The following is a 21,428-nucleotide window of genomic DNA, read 5'->3' as shown; positions in this document are numbered from 1 at the left end:
AGTTGTAGTAGTAGTAGTAGTTGTAGTAATTAAGTTGTTGTTGTTGTTGTTGCTGTGTTAGTAGTAATATAATTATAATCGTAATGGGGAGGGGGGTCAAGTGGCCGAGTGATTAAGGCATTATACCGCAATCCGGAAGGCCCCTGGTTCGAGCCCCGCTTCAGACACTTTCGTTTTTTTTTCCTTGGGCAAGATTCTTAACCATCAATGTGTTCACTTGCACAACATGGGTGATTCCTGTTGACATCAGACATCTGTTTGGACATTTTGATATCAAAGGAAGATAACTCAAAATATAAAGAATTTGAAAATGTCGCGATGTAGTTACTGAATGAACTGTCGAGATGATAATCCATTCCAATTTTTGAATAGTCTTGATCATCATCATCAAATCATCATCATCATCACCATCATCATCATCATCATCATCATCATCATCATCATCATCATTAAATCATCATCATCATCACCACCATCATCATCATCATCATCATCATCATCATCATCATCACCACCACCACCAGCAACAATACCCCCACCACCACCACCAGCAACAATACCCCCACCACCACCACCAGCAACAATACCCCCACCACCACCACCAGCAACAATACCCCCACCACCACCAATGTTCTCACAAGTGTCCACACACACGCCCATACACAGTTTGTAATCGGATTCAAAATAAATAATTGGAAATCGATTACATTATGCATCGCATGCGTGATATCATTATCAACGGGTCTCTCTGCTTGATACTAGTACCGAGTATCGAAAAGAATTCTATATAAATAGGCAGCTTTCTCATTTTCTCACCATTATCACAGGAATCTAATACTATTGCATTCTTTCTTTGACTGGTAAATATGATGACTATTTTTTTTTACTTCATAATGTATAAAAGAAGTTAAAAATAACATGCCTCAGTCTTTTTTTGTATTTTGTGCGGCTATGTGGTCTTGTGGTATGACAATCGTATTCGGATCGGAAGGTCCTGGGTTCGAGTCTCGTTCGGCGCATATAGTCGAGTCCTTTGAAAAGGCCCTTTAATCATATTTTCTCATTGTACTCAGATGTAGAATGAGTACATCTCTGTCGGAAGAAAAAATTGTAATATCGCCTAACAGTCGTCATGTCTCGTTCTATATGTTACGTGTTGCTGTTGGTCAGGGACTCTTTGTAAAGCGTTTTGAGCCCGTTTAATGGATATTGCGCTATAGGGAATGAGATTAGCGAAAGAGTAGCGTCCTTTGATTGGAAGTCACGAGCGGAAAAGTTATTAGAGAGAGAACGTCATGTTGGTTGTGCGGCATGAGACACGTCACGGAAAGCGAGGACGAGAGAGACGCATGCGCAAAACCATTTTGACGTTCTCTCTGTAAGGTGACGTCCAATCAAGGGACGCTACTCTTCCGCTAATCTCATTCCCTATATAAATAATCCCAAGCGGAAGTTCATTTTGCTTTACCAGTTAACTGGTACTCTAGAAAAACACGTATTAAAAAAATTGTGCTTTACCAGTTAACTGGTACTCTAGAAAAACACGTATTAAAAAAATTGTCCAGAAAACTCGTTCAAATGTCGATCGATTTAAATGACCCTCATCTTGCCAAAAACTCTCAAACCTGGGACTTTAATGAAGATTTCGCGAAGTCCCAGTTTGAGAGGTATTTTTTTTTTTGCCAAGATGAGGGTCTTTTAAATTGATCGATATTTGAAAGACGTTTTTTCTGAATTTTTAAGAATAATAAAAATTGATAGATAAACAATTTTCACCAATAGGGAACAAAAATGTGATGTCAATAAACTGGTTCCAATCTCATTGGAAGTGTAAAACTACTCTTCCCGAGGACTGGATACATACCTTATGTAATTGATCTTCTGGTTTCAAGGTGATAGCATCTTATTTTCTAGTCTAAAATAGGCTGGTCGTCAATAAAAGATCATCCATCCTCGCTCCTTTACGTTCCGTAATCCTAACAATCTGCCTACCTATACATCCTGCTACTAAAATAGTTATGCCACCTTACGATTCAATGTGTAACCTATTCATAATTAGACCTCAGAAGGGGTGCCTGCATACACACTTCCAATGACTTTGGAACCGGAAAAGCAGAAGGTGTAATGTCACGGATTTTCTGCCCTATTCTTATAATTTAAAAAAAAAAACATGATGCCCTTCCTCCACGACTTAATAAGATATCTTCGCCTAGGCATTCCACGAAGGAATATAGATAACTCATCAAACAAGATGTCTGATGTCAAAAGGAATCACCCATTTGTCCAATTGAGCAAATTAATAATCTTACCCAAAGGACAAAAAAAGGAAAGTGCCTGAAGCGCGGTTCGAACCCGGGACCCCCCCCCCCCCTTATTCTTACAATATATTTTGTTAATTCTAGGTTCTAGTAAAAAAAAAAACAAAAAACAAAAAAAAAAAAAACAAACCCGCACCCATATGGGTGAAGCGAGGTGACAAGCTCAATACCACACAGCTCGGCTCAAAGCTCATAGAAGGAACGATTTTGACGTCACTCATTCTTTATTATTATCTCTATACATGATTAATGATTAGTTCTCACCAAAATTATATCAATCAGACTATAATATTGATGCAGGTCTGAAAACCGATCGCAATTTATAGGCGCGAATTAATATTGCTGTCATGGACAATATCTTGCGTTGGTTTGAGACCACAACAATTTGGGTTATCAGACCTACAAACAAGAACACGTAGATCCTGGCATAATACCGTTTTGGGACTTTGGGTAACGTTCAGATTTTCAATCAATGTTCAGAGCCCGTTTCGTCTCCATAATATAATACTGTATTGCTACGTTTAGTCACATTTGTTCAATCATTTTTTTCCCTTGTCTTTTCCAGGTTAAACAAAGATGGCTTCTGCTTCATTATATAAAATTATGTCCGTACAGACTAGAGTATGTGTCTTAGTCTTAGCGACGATGACAGTGTCTGTGACTGCTGTTCAAGAAAACATACCCCAGGATGTCGCAGACTTAGCGTTGCTCCAAAACCCGATCGACCGGTTATCAGAAGATGAATTCTCACCACCACCACCACCACCACCACCAGCAGCAGCAGCAGCAGCAGTAGCAGCTGACAGACCAATCATCATGATTGTGCCCGCTTTTCCAGAATTGCCAAATACTACCCCAGACAAACTACCAAAAGATATCACAGAATATCTCAAATCTAAAATGAATCTGAAATCTTTGAACGAGAAAATGACATTACAGCCTTCTTCATTTATTGGAGAAGAACGGGAACAAATTGAAGAGACTACACAGGAGAAACTAGAGACGAGTCCGACAACGACTCCAAAAATTCCATCACTAATTATTGATGCTCTAACTCTCAAGGCGTCTTCGACGTTGTCTGTTGTTGATTCAGATTCAACCACTACAACGATAGTACCGAAAAACCTTGACAATTCAAAACGAGGGTGGAAAATGGCGGCTAGGCGGAAGTCAGGATTGGCTCTGTGCAGGCCCAGACAACAGATGAAAATTTCTCGTTTCGGCAGGTTCCCAATTATCTTGTTTTTAAGCTACAATTGTAGGAAAGATCAGCAGAGAATCAAGGGCCGCTTACGATTTGGTAGAATAAACCGCGCAAAAATTACACCAAGACCTAATGGCAAGGCCGTGTATAACTATCCAAGGTATGGAAAGTAGGTCAAAAGAAGAAGAAAAAAATGTTAAATAACAACCAAAAGGAACAGTTTTTCTTTCTATGGCAGAATTCGTGCCAGATCTACAGGTCTGATTATCGAAATTATTTATTATTATTATTATTATTATTATTATTATTATTATTATTATTATTATTATTATTATTATTATTATTATTATTATTATTATTTTATTATTATTATTATTATTATTATTATTATTATCATTATTATTATTATTATTAATATTATTATTATTATTATTATTATTATTATTATTATTATTATTATTATTATTATTATTATTATTATTATTATTATTATTATTTATTATTATTATTATTATCATTACTTACATTTGATGAATATCACCGAACCTCTACTTCAAGAAATCATCATTACTGCCTGGCCTGTGTTATTATTCTCTTTATCATCACGTTGTTATCTTTGCATTTTATCAATTGATTTGGCCATTATCTTTATCATTATCATCGTTATTATCAATTTCATTGTTTTTGATGGTTTTGTTGTTGCTGTTGACTTTTCAGTGTCTTTCTGTGGGTTATTATTTTTTGTATCATCAACATTATTAATTCTTCGAACCCCATCCTACTTATGTGATTGAATTTATAAGGAATTTTGTCACTTTCTGTTTCCCACCACCCTCGCCCCAATACAATTATTATATATGAAGGCTGGTTTTCCAAAACTCGTTAAGTCGATTTTTCTACTTTTTGAGATAAATTGAAACGTAAATTTGGCCACAAGAATTCACTTAGATTTGTGCAAATTTGCAGTTTAAATAATATGATAAAATAATAGACTAAATGATAAATTATAGGGGAAGCAATCCTCAATATCTCAAAATGGGAAATAACTGAGTTAGAGAGATTTGGAAAACCACTCTAAATCACCCCAAACCAACGTGCACTTATTTACAGGTCGGATAACCCAATTCCTTTTGGGCTCATTGTTGTAATGGAAAACTCCAAAAAAAAAAATATATATATTACGCAAAATATTGTTCATTACATAAGAACAATATGAAACCAGGCCCATAAGTGGGTTCCGATGTCAGACCTGAATATATGTACACGTCGCCCCAAACACAATACCGTTTTATCGCGGAAGGTCAAATAACTAACGTCATTATTTCATTTGCATGTACTTAATTTTATTGTGAATAATAATATGATTGTGCGGCTATGTGGTCTAGTGGTATGACACTCGCTTTCGGATCGGAAGGTTCTGGGTTCGAGCCTCGCTCGGCGCATAGTTGAGTCCTTGGAGAAGGCTCTTTACTCACATTCTATCACCGTACTCAGGTGTAAAATGAGTACGAGGCCGTTCACAGCGTTGTCTCTGTCCCAAAAATTTGTAATATCGCCTGACAGGCGTCATGTCTCGTCCTACATGTTATGTGTTGCTGTTGGCCAGGGACCCCTTGTAAAGCGCTTTTAGCACGTTTAGTGGATATTGCGCTATATAAAAGCTCAAGTTTTTTTTGGTTTGTTTGTTTTTCTAATAATATGTAAATTGTTCCTAAATCACTTCTCACGTATTTACACTGATTCCCCAAGTTGTTTTGTCCTGAAATTGAAGATGTTGAATGGTAAAAATAAATATGACAGGATAATCCAAATAGTTCCTTTATTATTCACGTACTAACCTTATAAATGCACTTGGCTAAGAAGCTCACAACATTGCCACCCGGAAGTATAACGGACCATCACACAAAACTATGTGTAGCCTTGAACGTTTATAGTCTGGTTAATACCATGTTTATTAGTAATTCGCACTAAACTGTATTAACCAGACTATAAACGTTCATGGATACACACAGTTTTGTGTATTGGTCCGTTATACTTCCGGATGGCAATGTTATGAGCTTCTTAGCCTAGCGCATACTATCTTTAACGGACCAACAAACAAAACTATGTGTAACCTTGAACGTTTATAGTCTGGTTAATACCATTTTTATGAATAATTCTCACTAAACTGTATTAACCAGACTATAAACGTTCAAGGTTACACAAAGTTTTGTGTGTTAGTCAATTATACTTCCGGATGCCAATGTTGTGAGTTTATTAGCCAAACGCACACCATCTATAGCCTATCAACACACAAAACAAATGTGTAACTTTGAACGTTTATAGTCTGGTGAGAACAACTCATAAAAAAAGGCTGGCAAAAAAGAACAACAAAGAGGTGAATTGGATTCAATAGTCTGATGTCACGTGGCCCAGCAACGGCGGCCATCATGGTTCTAAACAAAGAAAATCGGTACTTTTTATTCTTCAAGCTGTCTAGAACTTTTCATATTTTGTGATCAGAATGTGTAAAAGTCAAAATATGACAATGGCGTGAGCTTCTCAGCCAAGCGCATACTATCTATAGATAGAATGCGCTTGGCCAAGAAGCTCATAACATTGCCATCCGGAAGTATAACGGACCAACACACAAACTCTGTGTAACCATGAACTTTTATAGTCTGGTTGATACAGTTTAGTGAGAACAACTCACAAACGCGGATGGCAAAAACAATAACAAAGGCCTGAGTGACGTCATCTGCATACTATCTATATGTTGATGATGGCTACGCTCAAAGTGACCCACGTGGAGAAAAGTGTTCACAGATTTTGGAATATTTAACATCACGATTGGTCATTTTGTTCACCTTGACACATGTGTATGTTGATAGCTTTCATAAGCTTGGGTATGAAGCTCATAACATTGCCATCCGGAAGTATAACGGACCAACACACAAAACCGTGTGTATCCATGAACGTTTATAATCGGGCTAATACAGTTCAGTGAGCATTACTCATAAACGCAGATGGCAAAAAACAATAACAAAGACCTGAGTGACGTCATCTTCGAACTATCTATAGCCGCATACAAAGCGCTTGTAAGGTCAGACCTTAAGTACGTTGGATCAGTTTGGGACCCGAAACAGCCGATAGTAAACAAAGAGCTGGCTTAATCAGATCAAAGAGAGAGGGAATGGAGATACCCCTCTCAAGCGCATAATGGACGATGCACCCATTACGAACCGAAATAAGTCCCGGCAACCCTTGTACGTAGATACCCTGACTACAGATAGAGATGCATATACAAGATGGAAGTCGGTTTGGACGAATTCAATCCCTCGAGGGGGCGAGGACATAAACTCCTCAAAACTAGGTGAGAAGTTGCCATACTTCTCCACCAGTAAGAGGAGACACTGGGTGGTAGCGAGTCGGCTTCGGTCGAGAAATTGCCTCACAGCAAAATCGATTCATCAGTTGGGACTTTCCATCTGTCCGATGTTGGAACGAATCCGTAACCGCAGAGTATCTAGTTGAACGGTGTGTTGTGACGAAGCTTCTGGGCGGGTTTGCGACGGTGCACAGGTGCGGTAAAGAATTGGCTGATTGGGTCGATCGTCATAACATAGTAGTGTGAGCACCATTAGAAGCTGCTGTCGATAGCATCAACATTCTTGAGCAGGTATAAAGACGTGCTGTCCGGTGAATAACAAATAAATATAACATTGAATCAAATCGTAGCCATCGTTATGTTATAGCCTGACACTGAAATCGTAGCCATCGTTATGTTATAGCCTGACACTGAAATCGTAGCCATCGTTATGTTATAGCCTGACACTGAAATCGTAGCCATCGTTATGTTATAGCCTGATACTGAAATCGTAGCCATCGTTATGTTATAGCCTGACACTGAAATCGTAGCCATCGTTATGTTATAGCCTGACACTGAAATCGTAGCCATCGTTATGTTATAGCCTGACACTGAAATCGTAGCCATCGTTATGTTATAGCCTGACACTGAAATCGTAGCCATCGTTATGTTATAGCCTGATACTGAAATCGTAGCCATCGTTATGTTATAGCCTGACACTGAAATCGTAGCCATCGTTATGTTATAGCCTGACACTGAAATCGTAGCCATCGTTATGTTATAGCCTGATACTGAAATCGTAGCCATCGTTATGTTATAGCCTGACACTGAAATCGTAGCCATCGTTATGTTATAGCCTGACACTGAAATCGTAGCCATCGTTATGTTATAGCCTGACACTGAAATCGTAGCCATCGTTATGTTATAGCCTGACACTGAAATCGTAGCCATCGTTATGTTATAGCCTGATACTGAAATCGTAGCCATCGTTATGTTATAGCCTGACACTGAAATCGTAGCCATCGTTATGTTATAGCCTGACACTGAAATCGTAGCCATCGTTATGTTATAGCCTGACACTGAAATCGTAGCCATCGTTATGTTATAGCCTGATACTGAAATCGTAGCCATCGTTATGTTATAGCCTGACACTGAAATCGTAGCCATCGTTATGTTATAGCCTGACACTGAAATCGTAGCCATCGTTATGTTATAGCCTGATACTGAAATCGTAGCCATCGTTATGTTATAGCCTGACACTGAAATCGTAGCCATCGTTATGTTATAGCCTGACACTGAAATCGTAGCCATCGTTATGTTATAGCCTGACACTGAAATCGTAGCCATCGTTATGTTATAGCCTGACACTGAAATCGTAGCCATCGTTATGTTATAGCCTGACACTGAAATCGTAGCCATCGTTATGTTATAGCCTGATACTGAAATCGTAGCCATCGTTATGTTATAGCCTGACACTGAAATCGTAGCCATCGTTATGTTATAGCCTGACACTGAAATCGTAGCCATCGTTATGTTATAGCCTGACACTGAAATCGTAGCCATCGTTATGTTATAGCCTGACACTGAAATCGTAGCCATCGTTATGTTATAGCCTGACACTGAAATCGTAGCCATCGTTATGTTATAGCCTGACACTGAAATCGTAGCCATCGTTATGTTATAGCCTGACACTGAAATCGTAGCCATCGTTATGTTATAGCCTGACACTGAAATCGTAGCCATCGTTATGTTATAGCCTGACACTGAAATCGTAGCCATCGTTATGTTATAGCCTGACACTGAAATCGTAGCCATCGTTATGTTATAGCCTGACACTGAAATCGTAGCCATCGTTATGTTATAGCCTGACACTGAAATCGTAGCCATCGTTATGTTATAGCCTGACACTGAAATCCAAAAGGACTGGCAGTTTGACGTCATTATTTGGTTTTTGCACCGCCCAGTGAGTTGTCGTTAGTAGAGCTCATGGAAATAAGTTATTTCATTGGTTGAACTATTGAATACAACTCACGATTTGTTTTCTTTTGTGGCAAAAGACTGGCATTTTGACGTCATTTTTTGGTCAGTGTCAGGCCAGAACTTTACGAAGGCCACAGTTTGCGACGGTGCACAGGTGCGGTAAAGCTGATTGGGTCGATCGTCATAACATAGTAGTGTGAGCATCATTAGAATCTGCTGCGGATAGGCAATGTCAAAATTGGTACATTAGTGGATTGCTCGTGGAATCTTCTGTTCCCTATAGATAGCATGCGCTTGGCTAAGAAGTTCATAACATTGCCATCCGGAAGTATAACGGACCAACACACAAAACTGTGTGTATCCATGAACGTTTATAGTCGGTTTAATACGGTTCAGTGAGCATTACTCATAAACGCGGATGGCAAAAAACAATAACAAAGACATGAGTGACGTCATCTTCGAACTATCTATAGTCGAAGTGAATACTAAGCTGCTAAAAATAGCTATATTGGATTCAATAATCTGATGTCACGTCCGCCCAGCAACGAGCAGCTTGGTTCTAAACAAAGAAAATCGGTATTTTTTATTCTTCATGCAGGCGAGAAATTTTTTACATGTCATGTGATCAGAATGTATAAGAGTCAAAACACGATACGATTTATAATGTTTTTCTCCTCTGGATACACCTTTATGCTCGTCGGAGAAGTATGTCATAAGGGCGTCCGCCATTGTTCCGATAGTTTAGAACCAGTTACTAAGTTACTGTGCGTCATCACGAGGGAAGTGACGTCACGACTGTTGAAGCCTATAGCTTTTGAACAAGTAACAAAATTAAATCCAGATGGCTCAAACAAGGGACGGAAAGACGTGTTGAGAACCTTTCCGCCCTCGATATGGATTTAACGTGATGTATTAAACTCACCCAATGCTAGAGATTTTTGTTACTTTTAAAAGTGGGAAAAAATGTATTAAAAATGAGCATGAACATAGATAGTTTTATTCAACTTTTATTTAAGTTTTATTTAACATGCAAAAACTAGAAACATTAGCTTTGATACTACGCCTATAATTTGTCTTAAGCCGGGTAGATTACTGATATAGTCGGTATTAGGGTTGAGTGAGTTAAAGGAATTAACGGTATAAATATTATAGTTATTTATGAAAGAAGTGTTTTTGAGCCCAAAACTTTCTGCTTTTACTATTTTGGTCTTTTTTTTTTTGAAGCTGAAATATAGATACTCATGTTTGTACATTACATCATAATAATAATAATTGGATTAACACTAAGGTTATTATCATTATCACGATCAAGCCAGCTTAACGTATAACAATAATGGTAATAAAGCCACGACTTTCATAAACCCCACATAAACCAGATTTTACCAACCTTGGCCAATGTTTGCCATCAACTTACGCGACAAAGAGTATTTATTTGCAGGTCTGATAATCCAAATTATTATGATCTCAGTTATGTAGTGCGGCTATGTGGTCTAGTGGTATAACACTCGCTTTCGGATCGGAAGGTCCTGGGTTCGAGCCTCGCTCGGCGCATAGTTGAGTCCATGGAGAAGGCTCTTTACTCACATTCTTTCACCGTACTCAGGTGTAAAATGAGTACCTGGCCGTTAACAGCATTGTCTGTGTCCCTAAAATTTGTAATATCGCCTGACAGGCGTCATGTCTCGTCCTATATGTTATGTGTTGCTGTTGGCCAGAGACCCTTGTAAAGCGTTTTGAGCACGTTTAGTGGATATTGCGCTATATAAAAGCTCAAGTTTGTTTGTTTTTTTGTTTTTTTGGGTTTTTTTGTTTTTTGGTTGTTTTTTTTTTTTTTTATGTAATGGCGATACTCTCAAACCAAAGGAAAAATATGACCCCCGCATAAAAAAGTAAGTAAATAGTAGATTTTTGACCAATCAAATCATTGGAAAAGTGACACACCTTCAAATCCGTTCGGAAAAACATATATGGTTGTTTACTAACCTTAGAAGAATGATTGAAGCTAACGCGACGTGCACTTATTTTCAGATCTGATAACTTAATTCCTTATGGGCTCTTTGTTGTAATGGAAATATTTTTTTAAAATGACGCAAAATATGTCCATTTCAACAATGTTAAACTTGGCCCACCAGTGGATTCGGATGTCAGACCTGCAGATATGTACGCTTTTTGGAATTCCGGACAATTTCTACCGCTGCATGAGCTTGCGAGTGCGCGTTGGGAAAAAAATATTTCGAATTCCAAAACGCAAGAGTGTAAGAAATCTTTTATTCTACCCTCAATCGATTCTGATTTCGTCATCTCTGAGTAAATGACATTTTCAAAAATATTTTAATGATTATGATAGCCATCTACTTCTTTTTTCAAATATCTAATTTTAGTGAAATTTAACGATTTATAATCTGACGTCACAAATTGTTAATGTAAACTTCATATCATTACGCGTTACTATTTCATTTAGGGAGAGGGTGGAATAAAAACGTTTAAGATTGCACATAGTTTTGTGTGTTAGTGTTAGTCCTGGCTGGCAGAATTGGTGAGCATTTTACTTAAAGGCATGACATCAATACGCTCAAAAGTTTGGGATTCCTTTTTTTTTTTACCAGACTAATATCAGAGTGTATCAACGATGCGATGCATCAATAATTAATTAATTAATTAAATAATTCATTAATCCTGGTTGTTTTCGCCTTTACAAGGGACGTATGTGATTATTTTGCACCGCGCATTTATTAGAAAATTGCACATCAACAATGATAATAATAAGTTGAAATTGGCGTAACTGGGTCAAGTAAACAAGAGGAACGCCATGACAAATATGTCACATCTTACAAATCCGATTAGCGCATTAATGTTTTGTTTTTCTTCTGTCTAATCAAAGAGGACTGAGCGGGGATACCTGCATGTCCTCCGATAAATAAAGATATAAATAAATAAATAAGTACATAAATTAAATAATTATTTAGGGAGAGGGGTGGAATAAAAAACTTTTAAGATTGCACATAGTTTTGTGTGTTAGTACCTACTGGAAAATTTTATCTGGCTGGCAGAATTGGTGAGCATTTTACTTACAGGCATGACAAATAGATTGAAATTTCCTTTATTCATCCCATAGGGGAAATTTGTCTCTAGGGTCTATTTCAAGGGAAGACTGGAATAACCCATGCGTTAGCCGCAGTGCAGCGCCGCAAATTGAGCAAGGGCGAAGTGACTTGCTCAAGGCCACACAGATGAGGGTCATTCTAATCAATCGATATTTGAAGGACGAGTTTTCTGGCCAAACTTTCCATATTTGTTTGGGGTTTTTTCCAGAGCACGGCAGATCTATTTTTGGCCCACAATAAATCGTATTCTTAAAATAGAATCCTGTAGGGATGGGCTAAGTGCATAAAAGTAAAAGTTATTTTGAAGCTAGAGTGACCATAATAAATATGCGATTTTTTAGCTACAATGTGACAGCTTCAAACTAACAAACATAAGAAAATACCAAACACGGAACATTTCGGGCTCAAACCCCATCTTCAGCCAACAACAAAGAAAACAATGAAAGTATATATATATATATATATATATATATATATATATATATATATATATATATATATGTATATATATGTATATATATATATTTATATATATGTATATATTATATATATATATATATATATATATATATATATAATATATATATATATATATCTGCTGTCATTCTGGGTTTGTTTTTTTAGGAATGTAACTGTTTTCATTTTTTGTTTCCCGTAGTTTGAGGGCTTTGCTAAGATGAGGGTTATTCAAACCCTCTCCTTACCAACCATCGGAAAATCGTCACATTCGTTACGATGCAGCCAACAATTGTGTTGCAGAGCTCATTTTTCTGAACAAAATATAAAATATATACTCGTTACTATTCTGTTTGAAAAAAAATATTTTTGTGTTGGGTGAGTATGAAGTTTAGGGTAAAATTATGAAAATAGCTGGAAATGAGAGAATTTAATCGATCGATATTTAAAGGAAAAGTTTTCTGACCAAATTCTTAAAAAACACGTTTTTCCAAAGTACAGCAGTTAACTGGTTAAACTACAGAGGGAACGAAGTTGACGCCAGTCTGCTCTTTTGTCTCATTTTTAGACAGCTTGAGAGCGACTCTTCTTCTTCAAGTACAAAGTCTGTACCAGACATCGGTGATCATGGTACGCCATTCATCTTTCTGATCAGATAACATCAGAAAGCTAATATTACTCTTCTCCTTCTTTGTCACCCAGCTGTTCAAACTATTCAAATATGTTTTTCTGGTCTAACGTTACTCTTTTTACCTTCTATCTGTCCTGTGAGTGCAAGTTGTTCAATACATTTATGTGTGATTAGTACTCACTAAATTATATCAAGAAAACCAAAGGACAATATCACGACAGCCCTGAAATCGAATCCACCAGGAAAGACCAAGGACAACATGGAAGAGAGACCTTCTGGAGAGGTCTAGGATGCGCTGCCAGGAGATGGAGAGACTGGCCAACGACAGAAGAGGATGGAAAAGTTTCATCGGTGGTCCATACCCACTGTGGGATGAGGACTGGCCTACGACAGAAGAGGATGGAAAAGTTTCATCGGTGGTCCATACCCACTGTGGGATGAGGACTGGCCTACGACAGAAGAGGATGGAAAAGTTTCATCGGTGGTCCATACCCACTGTGGGATGAGGACTGGACAACGACAGAAGAGGATGGAAAAGTTTCATCGGTGGTCCATACCCACTGTGGGATGAGGACTGGCCTACGACAGAAGAGGATGGAAAAGTTTCATCTGTGGTCCATACTCACTGTGGGATGAGGACTGGACAGCGACAGAAGAGGATGGAAAAGTTTCATCGGTGGTCCATACCCACTGTGGGATGAGGACTGGACAGCGACAGAAGAGGATGGAAAAGTTTCATCAGTGGTCCATACCCACTGTGGGATGAGGACTGGCCTACGACAGAAGAGGATGGAAAAGTTTCATCGGTGGTCCATACCCACTGTGGGATGAGGACTGGCCAACGACAGAAGAGGATAGAAACGTTTCATCGGTGGTCCATACCCACTGTAGGATGAGGACTGGCCTACGACAGAAGAGGATGGAAAAGTTTCATCGGTGGTCCATACCCACTGTGGGATGAGGACTGGCCTACGACAGAAGAGGATGGAAAAGTTTCATCGGTGGTCCACACCCACTGTGGGATGAGGACTGGCCTACGACAGAAGAGGATGGAAAAGTTTCATCGGTGGTCCACACCCACTGTGGGATGAGGACTGGCCAACGACAGAAGAGGATGGAAAAGTTTCATCGGTGGTCCATACCCACTGTGGGATGAGAACTGGCCTACGAGAGAAGAGGATGGAAAAGTTCCATCGGTGGTCCACACCCACTGTAGGATGAGGACTGGCCTACGACAGAAGAGGATGGAAAAGTTTTATCGGTGGTCCATACCCACGGTGGGATGAGTACTGAAGAAGAAGAAGAAGAAGAAGAAGAAGAAGAAGAAGAAGAAGAAGAAGAAGAAATCATGTCAATCAGAGTAAAAACGTAAAAGGTTACACGCAGTTTTGTGTGTTGGTATTTTAAACCTGGCTGGTGGGTGTAATTGTGAGTATTTTAGCTTAACAAACCGAAATATTCTAAGGGAGCGTTCACATATTACGTCATCAAAAATTTGCCCTTTTTAGACCCCCCCCCCCTCCCCCAAGTCATCACTTGTCATCATTGACCTGACCCCCCCCCCCCCCCCAACAGATGATGACGTCATCTAATTTAATAAAAACTAAAAGATAACTTTAATTTCACAATATTTATTATTCATTTTTCAAACCATAAACATTGATTATCAACGTTTGATAAAACACATTAAGACATTTTATTAATTTCAGAAACTGTTGATAATTTATGTTTTACGATACAATGGGGACATAAAATTAAAATTTGCAAAGATAAAATCTAACAAACATTATTTAAATTAGGCTACTTGGTGCAAGGTGCTATTTTAAAAAAATTCAGAAAGTGTAATTTAAAATAGTATAGGAGGCAAATTATTTTATAGCATATTAGTCTTTTAGTGGAATGAATTTCTGTTTCAATTTCCAAACATAAAATTAATTGATTCAAAAATGTTTCTGCCTTGGACCTCTGGCAATGTACTATAAATAGTATCATCAATTTCATCTTCATCGTCATCATTTTCTCCCATTTGCTGTTCTTCTTGTATGCCGCATTTTCGTGAATGGTCTTTCATTGCTGTGATCGAGGAGTGATACAATGAACATTTAGGGCAAGTTCGCCTTTTGAGAAGTGATACCCCTTTCCCATTTTGTTTCTTGAGAGATGGGCAATACTCATCATAGCAATTTATCTTTAGCTGGTTTGAAAGGAACAAACTTTGAAATAGGCTTAATTTGCCTATGTTTTGATGACATCATCTTGGGTCTGACCCCCCCCCCCCCCCTCACCCATGTCAACACATGTCAACATTTGGTAGACCCCCCCCCCCCTCCCCCCCTAGCTGATGACGTAATATGTGAACGCTCCCTAATTCAATTTTATTCGCATCAGCCCTCAATCATTCCGAGAACATGTCCAATTTTCCTCTTTTTTCAAAGTTGATTTCGGGCGTACTTTCCTCCCAATTTTTAAAGATTAATTTTTTCATGGATTTTCTTGTATATGTTCATAAAACTGTCGTCTTCAGGCCGAATCAAATTATGTAAACATAATAACAATATAATGGCCGAGACGATTCCTTCAAAATTTCTTATGATGTTTAACAAAATATGTCTTATAAAATACAGATACGGTGTGTTTGTTTTTCGTTGTATTTTTTTTTTTTTACTTTTTTTTAAATGCTCGTACTTTTCTTTTACTTTTATTTACTGAATTGTTTGGTTTATTTATACTTTTTTTTCGTGGTGTGTGTCCCCCCCCCTCACCCCCCAACATACAACATTTTGGTCTGTATCTATATAATATATTATAAGTATTATCTATGGCTCGTTTGGTTTCGATTTTCATAAGCAAAATTTAAACATGACAAACAGCCTGATTTCATCGATATAAACAAATACACGTACACACACACACACACACACACACACACTATATATAATATAATACTGTCAGTCTGATTGATAGATAGGAGTTCTACATGAACAGGAACATCCCTCGACATCTTAAGTTTAAGTCTTCTTAGAACTTGTATTCATCTTTGATCATGACTAATTTATTGCTGGAGGAAGAACTTACACTTGACTTATTATGTGATGTTTTAAGGCTAATGACTTAGAGGCGGATGAAAAAGCAATAAATTCACAGACAAAGACATCAAGAATGGCGTCGGCAAAGCTGTGCCTCTGACACGATCGTGTGTCTATAGATTTTAATTATAGATCGCTTTTATAATATATCGATAATGATGATGAGAATAATAATAATAATAATAATAATAATAATAATAATAATAATAATAATAATAATGATGATGATGATGATGATGATGATGATGATGATGATGATGATAATAATAATAATAATAATAATAATAATAATAATAATAATAATACTAATAATAATAATAATAATAATAATAATAATATAATAATAATAATGATGATGATGATGATAATAATAATAATAATAATAATAATAATAATAATAATAATAATAATACTAATAATAATAATAATAATAATAATAATAATAATAATAATAATAATAATGATAATAACAATACTAATAATAATAATAATAAGTTAAGGCAAATGACTTATGGGCGAATGAAAAAGCGATAAATTCACAGACAAAGAAAGTAGGAATCAGGAATGTCCACAAGAATATTCCAGACCTGCTTACTCACACCATTAAAAAAAAAATTGGTAAAATTACGAAATTTTCGCTCCAACTTGTTTGTTTGTTGCTTTAGGTCTCTTCCAACACAATTGAGGTTATATGAGAGACCGCTGAAACAAAAAAAAAACAAGCAATCTAACAAAAATAGTACAAATGTAAATCAAAATCATAACCTAAAGATATCATAAGCTAAATTATAAATAACCAAGAACAAACAGGCAGAAGATTTACAGAAAAAAAAATATCCCATGTCAAAAATACAATCACAAACCAAAGAAGCAGGATAGGCTAGTAAAGAGAAGAAGAAACGACATCACTATCGGATCGTACACCCATGCGAACATCATAGGTATGTATATGATTCAAGGGTGATGCTCCCATCCAACCACCCGCTCGCTCCAACTTCAGAACTTAATGAGCAGCCTTAAGACTTAAGGTTATTACTTGTGTTGTCATGAACTCGTCACAACTTTTCAATGGTAAAATTGACCGTTTCAGACCCCGAAAAATATTCATTTAAAAATTCATAACTCTTGAACCAATTGAGATATCCCAAAAGTTTAAAAAGCATTGGAATAAGCACAGCAAGCTGCTTCTGTTGATACCATGTTCTATATAATTTGAAATTTTCACTAAACTGCCTACTTAAGTCGTTCAAACTTATTGAAAATAAAAGTTGATGCCAGATTATTCAGATTATATAATTTTAATTTTAAGGATTCGAAGTGTTATATAACTCACCCAACCCTATTACCGACTATATCCGTAGTTTATTACTGTACATTTTTATGAGAAAAATTATAGGCGTAATATCAAAGCTAATGTTTTTAGTTTTTGCGTGTTAAGGTAGTTGAATACAGTATCTATGTAAATGTTCATTTTTTTTCTCTTCAATTTTGAACAGTAGCAAAATCTCTAGGATTGAGTTAATCATTGTGAAGGTATATTATTGATCTATAAATATAAAATTAACCAAAGCGAATATATACCATTTTTATCTCCTAAGAATTACGATTAAAATTTTTTTTTTTGTGTGTCGACAGTTCTGCTATTCCTTAGACACGATCGAGTGTCCATAAATCTTAATTATAGTTATAGAACGACCATTATAGAATAATAGATCGCTCGCTTATAGTATAAGTGTTACAAAAGATACAAATAGATAATAATAATAATGATAGTAAATAGAAACGACAGGGTGGAGACGATAGAAGTTATTTAAGTACTATCTACATTGAAATATTTATTATAGTTGAGTGCGTAAGTAATTTAATTTGATTATTAATTGTTTATACCCATGCACTTATAATATTATTAAGGTTATACGACGAGTCTCCTCTCTCTCCTCTCTCTCTCTCTCTCTCTCTCTCTCTCTCTGTCTATTCTATGGTTTGTGTGTGTGTGTGTGTGTGTGCGTACGTGCGTGCCGTGAGTGTGTAATAATTAGTGCTATTTTTTTTTTTTAATGAATAAGTAAAATTCAGAATTATAATTTCATGTCGAGCGAAAAAGCAAAGATGGACCAAGATGAAAGAATAATGAATGAAATTGATTTTCTCTCGGCTCTTCTTTCTTTGTTACTGTTTTTATACCGTCAAGAAAAATATTTCATCCACCAAAAAGAGAGAAATTTCTCGCACCAAAAGACCCTCAGCCCTCAGTGACATCAAGGCAAAATCAAATGAATTTTAAGGCTTTTACGGTGTTACAACACTTTTAGGTCACTTCAGTGCTCGTAAAAAGGAAGAAGATAAGATATTAACAAATATATATAATATATATATATATATTATATATATATATATATATATATATATATATATTTATGAGTGTTGGTGGGTACTTGTAGTTACGAAAGTGCTCGATAATGGTGGTTGGAGCTAATATATAATGTAAATTTTCACTCACATTTTTTGCCTAGACGACTCGTTTCTGTGTTTTTCCTTTACTTCACACTTCTTCAGTCGGCATAATCCATTCTGTCATGTCCGTAGAAAACTCCAACAGAAACGAGTCGTCTCGGCAAAAATGTGAGTGAAAATTTACATTATATATATATATATATATATATATATATATATATATATATATATATATATATATATATATATATATATATATATATATAAATTAAAACACCCGATGAAAAGTAATTCTGGTTCGAATAGAAAAAAGGTGTGGATTCCAAGGCCATATGCGCTTGGTTTGAAATCATCTACAAGTCCCATTCAGACACAAGCACAGGACCCCCCTTAGAAGAATACACTCAGATGATCGTTTGTATTGTTTTTAAGGGTTTTACGGCGCTTGCAACACATTTAGGTTACATCAACGCCAGTAAAAAGGAAAGAAATGAATAGTAAAAAGTTCTAGAATTACAACTAAAGCAGCGAAGAAAAAGTGAGACAAAGGGGAATTAGTTCAAATTGGGAACTATTCTAGATTCCAAGAGCGCACTATACGTGTACTTAAGTTTGAAATCACCTAAATGTCTTATCTTGATCAAACACAGGTCCCATAAGAGGAACCCGCTCAAATGTTTATAAATCATTGTAAACCAAAAATTAATACAATGCATAACAGAGACATGATTTACAAGACAAAATATATCATTTCCCAAAACTCTAACTATACATTTGACTGTTTCCCTCCCAGCCAGGGCCAGGACAAAACCAAGAAACCTCATTCCAAGACAAAGACAGAAATCATGTTTGAAAATTGATATAGGGGGATAGAAGACACAGTAAGTGACCTCCCTGCCCACTAGGAGAGGTCAGGAACCTTAACCAATCAGATGATTACAAAATAATATATTCAAAACAAAAATGACAACACAGAGCATAACAGAGAGATGAGTTAAAAGGAAAGAAAATGTCATCTCTTAAAATTAGTCATAGTAAATAAAATACATCGACTGTTTCCCCCTTAGTTAAGGACTCTGTCAGGGCCGGGACAAACAAAGTGTAATCTCCTTCGAAGACAAAAGACAGAAAAAGTTTTTTAAAGTCCTTCAGAGCCATTCGGCCCATAGAGCCGGAGTTTATCCCGGTTTCTATAGCGTGAAACGGACAACAACAATTGCTTGCTATCCTTTGGATTAGGACACTAGCTATCTCAAAGTACTTTCCACCAGATTTAACATACCCAGCTACCCAACCACTGCTGGGTGGACAGGCAGTCAGAAAAAAAAAACAACCTCTACTGCACTCGGGTTCGATCTCGGCCCCTTTGCGTGTGAGGCGAGTGCTCTGTCAACTGAGCTATCAGGATCCCCAAAGACAGAAAAACAGCCTAGAAGAGGAAAAACAGCAGATTTTGGGGAAGACAGACTAATCAAGAGTGACCTTCCTTGGAAGGTTAAAAGACACCACCTCATCAAATGGTTTCATTCCAAACAGTGTGGCTATGCGGTCTAGTGGTATGACACCCGCCTTCAGATCGGAAGGGTCCTGTGTTAGAGTCCTGCTCTGAGTGATGCATAGTTGAGTCCTTAGAAAAGGCTCTGTACTCACATTCTCTCATTGTACTCGGGTGTAAAATGAGTACCTGGCTGTTAACAGCTTTGTCTCTGTTGGAAAAAAATTGTAATATCGCCTAACTAACAGGCAGCCTGTCTCGTCCTAATGTTAAGCATTGCTGTTGGCTCGGGACCCCTTGTAAAGCGCTTTGAGCACGTTTAGTGGATATGTCACTATATAAAAGGTCAAGTTATTTCTTCTGGTTAGTGGTTTGCCCATGTGTAAAATGAGTAGCTGGCAATCAACAGCAATGCCTCTTTCTTTTAAAATTTTGTAGTTTCCCTAAAAGCATCGTGCTTATATAAAAGTAAATTTAAAAGGGCATGTTTGCCAGATAGTGACAGTTTTGTTTTCAACGGACAAAGGGAAAAGTGGGCTTGGGGTTTATGACACTGCTTTCGGCGGAAGGTCCGGGGGTTCGGCCTCGTCGGCGCATAGTTGAGTCTTGGAAAAAAACCCCTTTTTCCACATTATCTCCGTATAGGTTTTTTTTAAAAAAATTTTTTAAAAAAGGGACCTGGGTAACGGTTTTTTTCTTTGTCCGAAACATTGTTAAAACCCCAAAGGCGTTTTCGTTCTACAGTTTTAATTTGTGTTGACCCTGACCCCCTTTTAAAGCGCTTGACACATTTGTGGATATTACGCTATATAAAAGCTTATTTTTTTTAAAATAAGAAATGGGTAAAGATGCACGAAAAAAAAAACCCCATACATTGCCCCCGAGCCAAAATATTTAAAAGCTTTAAAGAGTAGAAAAGGTCTTAAGTAGGGATACAATATGAGGGGCCCCTTAAACGCGCTCGCTCCAGACTTTACAGGGGGTCCCCAAACCAACAGAAAATTAAATGTAGGTGATATGTGAGCCCCGTGAGGTGAAAGTCAATTATTTTATTTTTTTTTTTGCAGAGAAAGTTTAAGGAGGGTTCCATTTTTCCCCCAAATAGGGGAGAAGTGTTTTTCTGTTTTTAAGGGTTTTAACGTTGAATGCAACACATTTAGGTATACCAAAACTTAAAAGGAAGAAATTGGTAGTTAAAAAAAATTGTAGAAAATACAAAAAAGCACCCAAAAAAAAAAGTAAAACAAGGGGGGCCCCCTTAAAAAAATTTGGTATCAAAGACTTGAATAAAGGTAATGACCCCCCCCTTTCGGAAAGGCTGGTGTTTTTGTTTCCCCTACAATTCAGTAAATAA

General features: G+C 36.9%; 1 protein-coding gene across 1 annotated transcript; it reads left to right on the top strand.

Moving 5' to 3' along the window:
* The first annotated feature begins 786 nt into the window (after positions 1-786).
* LOC144979040 (uncharacterized) lies at positions 787-3,695 on the top strand. The gene is made up of 2 exons (XM_078925655.1): positions 787-860; positions 2,884-3,695. Exon 2 carries the CDS (start codon positions 2,895-2,897, stop codon positions 3,693-3,695), a length of 801 nt encoding a protein of 266 aa, XP_078781781.1. The 5' UTR covers positions 787-860; positions 2,884-2,894.
* Positions 3,696-21,428: the final 17,733 nt, after the last annotated feature.

This window comes from Berghia stephanieae, chromosome 8 (genome assembly GCF_034508935.2).
Source record: "Berghia stephanieae isolate SIO BIC M18660-M18661 chromosome 8, UCSD_Bste_1.3, whole genome shotgun sequence".
Taxonomy (NCBI): Eukaryota; Metazoa; Mollusca; class Gastropoda; order Nudibranchia; family Aeolidiidae; genus Berghia; species Berghia stephanieae.
This window is presented reverse-complemented; position numbering and strand designations above follow the sequence as displayed.